Here is an 8,699-nt window from a genome sequence, read left to right as displayed (position 1 = left end):
CAGCCAGGATCCACCAAATTACAGCTGAGTAGAGATGGCAAATACACAATATTGGCCAGGCATACACCCAGGCAGTGCAAATGATGTTGTGTGTTATGTGGCTGAGGCTGTAAAATCAGGATCAACTCCTGGGCATCAATTTGTGCTGCACATAGGAGAGAGGTTAGCAAGAAATCTTTTCCAAATTGGTAACTACCAAGGGAGATCCAGGATCAATACAAATTGATCCTGATTCCATCTCGTTGACTGATACTTAAGCTAAACCTTCCAGTTTAACAGTCATGTGGATTTTCAATTGGGTCTGAAAGCCTTTTTAAAAAACATATCACAAGAGCTGGTAAAGAATGCAAACTGGAGCGAGCGTAGACACGTGAGCATCGTGTAACTGCCTTTTTTTTCCTGACGGCAAATTGCTTACGAACATCTTATAAATTTCACAAATGTGGTTGTGCTGAAAGGAAGGAGTGAGGCTGGCAGTGCTGCTGCTGGGCGTTATGGGGGATGTAACCTGCTGGTGAGCTTGGCGCAGAGACTGAAACCTTGGCAAGGTACCATGATAACATTTCCATACACATGTTTATGGGTTCTTTGAGGGCTTTTTGGTTAAATGTCAATGTTTTCATGATATTACTCAAGGAGATTTCATTGCTCCAAAATCCCACTATGCCTTTGAAAACTGTTTTTAGTTTGCAAGTTGCTCAGTGGAAAATGCATCTGTCTCGTCTGCTCAGAGATGGAGAGCAAAGCTCGCTGCTTAGCTGCCTGCTTGGAGGCTTGTTGTACAGCTCTGTAAAATGGGGCAGGAGCCGGGGCATGTTCCCCGTTCCCATCCAGAGGAGGTGAGTGCACCTTGCTGCAAATTTTAACACGTTGAAGAGATAGAAAGCTGTCGGCATCCTGCACTGCAGCACCAGCATCTGCTGCTGACCAAGCACCCGGGAAGGGCATCACCATGGTGTGGGATGGATCCCATTAGCACTGGTTCACTTATGGTTCAAGTTTACCTAGGGTCTCAGCTGGCACTGGAAGGAGCAGCCATAGGCAAGCTTAAGGTTACCATGTTTCTAACACAGAGATTTTGGCTAAATTCAAAATGAGCCTGGACTGATCCAACTGTGCTAGGACAGACCTCTTGTTCCCAGACAGGCATCAGGCACCTACATATTTCCATTAAGCTTTTTACATGTTTCAACATAGGCTGCTTTGCAAAACATGGTACTTTGCTTTATGAACTCGCCCGCGAGCCACACCTTGCAATGCCCCTTTTTGCTGTTTTCTCCCCCTGTGCAGGCTCGGTTTTGACAGCAGGCTCCTGTCTGCAGGATGCCGCATGCTCCTGAAGCATGGCTGCACATCCTTGTTTGGACATCTGGCACTGGAGCTGCTGCTGGTCTGGTTTTGAGCATCTCTTGTTGAAACTGGAGGCAGGCTGAGAGCTGCTGAATTCCAGAAGCTTTGCTGGGTTTCCATTGAATAATATTGCAATTTAAAAAAAAATAATATACCTAGGTGGTAGAATTTAATCCAGGATTTCTCACTGTGGGATATCATGGGTCTCCCCCCAGTACTAAAATGCATTACAGGATCCAAGGTGGGAGCTGATTTTAAGCACTTCAGCCCTCAGGGGAGATGCGTTGTTGGTTGGTTTTTTTTTTTTAATGGTTGTAGAAGCAAAGGCACAGAAAGTGATTTCAGAGATGCTTTAGTGCACCTAAATCTATGGCTTGCAGCTACTCCAACTGTGGAGGAGCTCAGAGAGCGCAAGGGACTGAGCTCCCTTCACCCAGGGGCCAGGGCAGGTGGGTGCTGGCATCAGCCCCCAGCCCCATGGGCTCATCACACTCTGCATTTGCAGTGCAAGTTCACCCCACAGCTCTGCCTGGGCCATCGCAGGTGTTAGATTTAAATCTCTTTAATTTGATAGGGGTTTGAAAATCAGCATAATTGCTTTTACATTGGGTGTGTGATTATCGAGAGAAAACATGGATTGATTGCTGCCTGAATACTTTGTGATGGGACTGGAAGCTAATGAAGAGGTGCCTCTCCAGCCCTGCTTGTTGGGACCTAGAGTGCTAGCAAAGCTGGCCTCGCCTATGGGTCTCCCTGTGGGTAGGTAAAATTCCTGTCTTAGTGCAGAGCAATATGTCAGTGAGCAATATATCAGAATGAAATACATTAATTGGCAAGTGCTGGGAAATTACAGATATGCTTAATGAAAAAGAAAACCTTGTTTACAGTTTCTAATGTGCTGCTGAAGAAACTGGCTCCCAAATAAAAATACTTAAAATTACGATTAGGATTTATTTACATAATTACTGCAAGAGAAATTCTAGGTACATGCTAAGCAGTGCAAGAGAAACCTCATGGCTTTTATTCTTCGCTTTCCTGTGTCTCGAAGTTAGTTTGCTCTTGGTGAGTGTATTAAAGCTTTTACTAACTCAGTGAGGCAAGAAGGCATTTGTTACAAAATTAATGCATATGTATGTATATATATTTGTTTTATTGACTGTGGTAAGAACATATGGCTGAGTAAGAGCCAGATCATCCTTGTAATTGTAGTGTTGGCTGGAGAATGATTCAGTAGGTGGCACTTAGCTCTTTATGGCAAAGCAAGGTGATGTGCCGGCGTGGCTGTGGTGAGAATGCCCTTGGACTTTGTTTCCAAGGAGCTGTGCCCCCACTGGTGTGAATGAGATCTGCCAGAGTTGCCATAGAAATTTATATTAATGGTCCGTTCCAAACTGTACTGCCCAGCATGTCCTGGCCACCTTCCAGCCCCTGCAGGGACCCTGGGCCAGATCCTCAGCTGATGTCTGGGTGGCTCTGTTGACTCTGCTGATTTATATCTGCTGGAAATGTACAGTATAAAATGCAATAGGCCCATCATGGGGCTGTGCTGATTGAAACCAGCCAAGGGGATGACAAATCTTCTTCTTAATATTTCAATTGACTTTGGCAAACTTGCCTCTTTCTTGTGTATCCTAAATCAATGTGTAAGTGCTGCTGACAGTAATTTCCACTTTTGTCTGTGCAGATGGCTGCCCTTCACTAGGCTGCGGTGTTTATACCTGCTAAGTTTGCAAACACTTTTCTGCTACAGCCTCCCATTGAGCAGTACTTTTCCTTAGCTGTCATATTTGTGAGATGAAAATGTTCTTTGCCGGGTCCTGCTCGAATGTGAATTTTCTTCTTTCAGTGCGGGCCACTGGAGTCTGGAGCGGAGGCACTGGTGTGACATGTGTCTCGCTCAGCACGGATGCTCTGGGCAGGGGAGGTTGAACCATCTTAGGGGTCTAGATGCTCCAGAGGGGGGTCCGCTGCTTTTTAGTCTGTTTGTTTAGCTCCTGTCTTAGACACTAAATAAAATCCGCAATCTATCAGTCATGCACCCAACTTCAGTGCGTGTTCCCTGGTGTAAGATGCTTTGGTCCAGCTACTCTTTCAAGGCAGGCTATTGTACTATTCAAATAAACCAAAGACAGATAATTAAAATAAGCCTTTCTCTTCCATTTTCTCTTGTGCTCAGGGAGAAGATGCCATTCCACCATGTAACAGCTGGCTTGTTGTACAAAGGCAACTACCTGAACCGCTCACTCTCCGCTGGCAGTGACAGTGAACAGCTAGCGAATATCTCTGTGGAGGAACTGGATGGTGAGCTACATCCTTGCAGTTTTCCAAAGGGAGCTGGGAATGGGGAAAGGCTTGTTTTCACCTTCTCTGTAGCATTGTCATGCAATAACTGGAGGTATTGTTCCGTGAAGCAAGGGGCAAAAGGCAGGTCAGAAGTGAGATGGCTCAGCAGATCAGGGGCAAAGAAAAGGTCCCCGACCAAAGTTATGTTGAGAGCTCTAGACTGACTTTAGCCTCAGATTTTGTCCTTCTGCCTAGAAATAAAGCAGCTTTTTGAAAGAGTAAGGCTGCTTTTTATGGGCAAAACTTTACAAGAGAAAAAGTTAGGCTAATGTCTTTTTATAAAGATGTCTTTAGCCTTTCCTGGGAACCTGCAGAGCTGAATCTGCCTTCCTAGCAAGTCCTCTCATTTGCTTTGTGGCCTTTCAAAAGTGAGATTTCTCTCTGTGTCTCAATATAACAAGATGCACAGAGGTGGCTTGTGGCTTAAGAAGCTGGAAAGAGCTTTAAAATTCCCTTTTCCAGGTCAGTGATTGGGAGCACAGACCAGCCTCAGGCTGGCAAAGGCTATCAGAAAGGTTGTCCACATCTGCTGCTTGTAGGATCCCATAATTTCCTCCTAGAAACTGGTTGCTGCTAATCCCTTCTGCCCCGCAGGCAGGATGTGAGGCCAGGTAGACTCCCAGTCTGGTTTGTGGTGGGAAGCTGTCCTCCACAGGCAATTTGTGGCTCATCAGGGTAATTTCTAAGCAAATTTAATATTGTTGACAGCTGGTCTTTGAGGGCTGTGCAACAAATTGAAGCTCTTGGTTGGCTTCCCAATGGACATTTGGTACAAGCCATGATCATAAGCGGTGGTCTCAACGGAGAACTCGATGAGGAAATGAGCAAGCGAATGGTACAAGGTGGAAATGGTCCTTCCACAACAGGTTGGAGGCATTTTGGCAAAATAGAAGGCCAACATTTCTGCCCACCCTCCCCCTTTTCACCTGTGCTTTGGTAAATCAGACCTTAGTTTTCAAGCCTTTTCAACTCGGAGCCTTTGGATTTGGTTTTGCGAGCTTTGCATTAACTTAAGTATAAACAGTGTTTTCTGAGTGTTTGTAACTGCTTCTCTTCTTCCCAATGAGTATGTGCTGAATGCAGTTCAGGTGAGAGAGGCAACCTGAGAAACTGCTTTCAGTGCAGCTTAGCTAAGAACCCAGGAACCCAAGGACTGCAGAGGCATCTTCTGGGCTCTTCTCCTGGGTTACAGGAGCTTTCCTGAAGATTTGAGTTGGTGAGCAGAACTGAACTGGCTTAGCTTCTGTGCATCTTATAGGTGACAAATTATGTCGCAAGGTAAAGCTTAGCTGTTGTCCCTATTCAGGATGACAGGGGTTGGCTGAGCAGACAGGGACTTTGGATGAGGTCTTGCAGTTTATTTCAAATGCAGAGAACAAGGGGTTTTCTGCTATGCCTACCCCGATTAGAGCACATCTACTGTAATTGCCTTTGAGATTTACAGACAACTGTCAAAAGCTGATTCAGGTGGCATCAGAGCTGCACCACACTGTCAGGGCTATCCCGTTGCACAAGGGAAACTAGTCCCCTTGATTTGTTCCCCTGCTGTTTGCATGGAAATGGTCGGTAGCTGGAGGTGGGAAGGAAGCCCAGTCTCATTTCCGTCCTTCCCATGTCTCCCTGCTGTCAGCCCGAGCCATGTCAGACACACTGCAAGCTTCGCAAGCCCTCTCGGCATCGCTTTCCCACCAGCGGCTCCGGGGTGGGAGCAGCGGCTGCAGGAGGCAGCGGAGCACAGCCCCACAGCCAAACCCGCCTTCCCCAAGGAGAAACCAGCACTCAAGAGGCTGTGGATCATCTCCGTTAATTAACGGCAAATGAAGTGAATTAGGTGTAGAGGAGCAGTCTTTTGAGAAGGCAGCCGCCAAGTCGCTGCTAATGCGAGTGCTGCATCCATTTAATGTAGTTGGTGCCCCATTATAACTGTGCTATTGAACTGGAGAGCAGCAGAGTTCATTCATCTCTGTTCACAAAGAGTATCCCCCTCATTCTTCAGGAGAATGGTTAGAGCTCTTTAACTAATCATCCATTTATTCTCTGGCTGTTAAGCACAGGCTTCTTGTTAGAATTTACTTAAATTTTTTTCTGACAGCCTTTTGCTTTACAAACAGCTATTTTCAAGGGCTTTGTGTCTTTGCCATGAAGATATGCCCCAGTTCTTAGCCTAGCAGAGAAGAGCTCAACCTCAGGCCATTTTTTTCCACTTGCAAACACAGAAGTGGTACCAAATTGATTCGTGTCCACTAAAGCCAGAGCAGCATAAGAAGCTGGAGCTACTTTTCTGTATGCCAGCTACCAGAGTACAGCCTAGCCACTGGAAATTATATGTAATATTAGGTCAGCAGTCAGTATCTTACTGTGTTTTGTCACTAATATGAGATCGGTGTCCGGGTGTGTTGGTAATTGGTGAAGGTACTGCTGTTCACTGCCCAAACTCAAACCAGAAATAGTCTTTCTGCCTTTAAGCATAAACTATCTCAGGGTGAGTAACAAAATGTTCTTCCTTGAGAAGTTAATGTCAGTGTATGGGAGCTTTGTGGATATATCAAGCTGTGATAGCTTGATGCCAATAACATATTTGCATTTAATCTCACAGGCTGGGAAAGAGATGCCAAATTCTCCTTGGTTTCTTTTTCAATGAGATTTTGGTCCCGAGGGAGTTCCAGCCTATTGAGAAATTCCAGTCACACATATTAAATTATTAAAGGTTTGAAGCTAGAGAAATCAGTGGGAATTTTCTATAATGCTCCTCTGCGCTCAAGGCTCCAACAAGTGCCTGATCTGTCAGGTTTTTTTCCTGCAGATTTTTTTCCTTCTTTTTTTGCGTCTAGCATTGCATGTGTCAACGCCATTCACTTTGGGAAGGATTTCTGCAAGTGTGGGCTCTGGGATGCTGCAGGGCGAAGGCGCTGCGCAGCACGGCTGGAACGCAGCGTGTCTCCCCTGCACATGCCCGCAGTGAATACCGACAAATACTCCGTGTTTGCAGCCTGCAGGTGGTGGATGAAGGATAATATGGAGATCAGGAAATGAAAAATATTTCTGACTTCAAGTAGCATAAGGGGGAAGGAGTCCAGGTTTTTGGATGAACGTGCACCGTTCAGAGTGGCGCACTTAGGGTGCTGCTCTGCCTCTTCTCTGACTGGTTATTTTTCTCCTATGAAAACTTTTCCGACTTGCATCAGCCATCTGTCGACTTTAACTCCGCTCTGTTTTTTTCCATCCTGCTTTAAATACTATGCTGGCAGCAAGGAAAGAGGCTGAAGAGATAGCAGGTCACTCTGCTGATGGCTTGCCTATTCCTAGCAGCGGTGTTTGCTATTTGCAGTTCTGTAGTAGCGTGAAGGTTTTTAGAAGCTGTCACCGTCACAAAGGGAATTAACTTGCAGAAAGCTATATTAGGCGATACTTAACTTTGTAACATCAAGTAAATGACGAAGTTGAAAGTGGCAAGCCATCCATAACCTGTCTCTTAGGGACCGTGAAGTACAGTGGGGTCTCAGATGGATGTTATTGCCATGTGCCTAGCGGTTTCTATGCATGAGATTATAAGTTAAGGCTGAGAGGAACCGTTTTACATATAGTTTTTGTGGTTATTGTAGGTTGACATCAAATTGTGGCACAGTTTGTGCATACCCTGTGGTTTCCACATGCCTTTTAAAACCAGCTTCTGTCTTCACATTATGAACTGCTAGGAGTATTTTTAATAAAAAATGGTGGATGGAAATCATCATGTCAAGCTTGAGTCATCCACCTCCATAGGCACTATCTAAAGGGTATTGTCAGGAGGTAAAAACACTTCCATAGTAGGAATCTGACAAATATCACCTGAAGGGAGGCACATGCATTATAAGTAGGCTTTGCAAAAAGTGTCTGTGAAATGCATGCTAGTCAGTGCCTTGCAGAGAAAACCCAAATGTGAACCACAGCAGCAGCTATTTGTCCAGAAAGACATGATAAATCCCTACCTGACCCAGATTCCTTTGAAATCAGCAGTGCCTGTGCAGGAAGAAATGTTGCTGCATGGCAGCAGGACAGCTACTGGCATCTGGTGCCTTAGACCACGTAGCCCCTGCCCCAGGTGGGGTCTGTCATATCTACAAGGCTTTTTCTAGGCTGGGAGATTTTGTTGTTGTTGTGGTTGTAGACATCAACCTGGCCGGCTTGATGCAGTCCTTAAGGTTGAGATCCAGAGTGGAAATGCCAGTGCATGGTTTGGCCTGCCTAAACTGGAGATGTCAGCAGAGCAACACATGAAACTGGGGCAAAGCTGCTGGCTGCAGGAGCTTGGGGTGCAGTCGACTTCAAGGCAGGAAACTCGGGACTTCCCACACCAGGCGACTTTTCTATTGTAGATCATACACCATGTTGCAGGACATGCTTTACCTGGGTTCTGCTTCTTCCCAGCAACCTCCTTTCTGTCACCTGCAGAAGCTTTTAACTGGGTCACTCTTTCCTGGGCTCCTGCGTAAAAGTCAACCATGAGCAACTTCAGTGTATACTGAGAAATAGCTCTTGAAATAATTGAAAGGGCATGGTTAAGTGATGCCCCATATGGATTTTAAATTAACAGTTGTCTCCCATATGCCAAGAATGCAGGCAATGCCAAGTGGCTGAAGGTGTGTTGGGGCTGCAGCCGGTTCTGGAGTCCCAGCAGCATGGCGAGATGGTCAGTCGTGGGGCTGGTGGCACGCTGGGTCCCTGCTGGGGGACACACCAGGTAAAATAGTCCCACATTGCAAACACGGCCATGCTATCGTAGCCCTGCCTGTGAAAATAAGGCCAAAATCAGGGGTATTTACCCTCTTATGCATGTCTGATATGATGGTTCTTGGATCTTCTAAGTCCTGGGAAAGGAGGGACCATGGTGCTGCAGAGCACTGTCATTGTGCAGTCTCGTTTGGGGGTTGTTTAGCAGAAACCCTGTGAGCCATGAGGATTGGGGCTGATGCAGATCCTAGTTCACTGTCGTGTTATCAGAAAGGCTTGATAAACAGTCCCTTGCT

At 46.0% G+C, this 8,699-nt stretch overlaps 1 protein-coding gene across 1 annotated transcript in view; it reads left to right on the top strand.

Moving 5' to 3' along the window:
• The first annotated feature begins 3,532 nt into the window (after positions 1-3,532).
• CALN1 (calneuron 1) overlaps positions 3,533-8,699 on the top strand; it is a 108,299-nt gene continuing 103,132 nt past the window's right edge. Inside the window, exon 1 of the mRNA XM_010585917.1 lies at positions 3,533-3,651. Within this exon, the coding sequence (XP_010584219.1) occupies positions 3,534-3,651 (118 nt within the window). The 5' untranslated portion in view covers position 3,533. The remainder of the gene's footprint in view (positions 3,652-8,699) is intronic.

The sequence above is a fragment of the Haliaeetus leucocephalus genome, unplaced genomic scaffold, assembly GCF_000737465.1.
Source record: "Haliaeetus leucocephalus isolate CR32 unplaced genomic scaffold, Haliaeetus_leucocephalus-4.0 Scaffold136, whole genome shotgun sequence".
Taxonomy (NCBI): domain Eukaryota; kingdom Metazoa; phylum Chordata; class Aves; order Accipitriformes; family Accipitridae; genus Haliaeetus; species Haliaeetus leucocephalus.
This window is presented reverse-complemented; position numbering and strand designations above follow the sequence as displayed.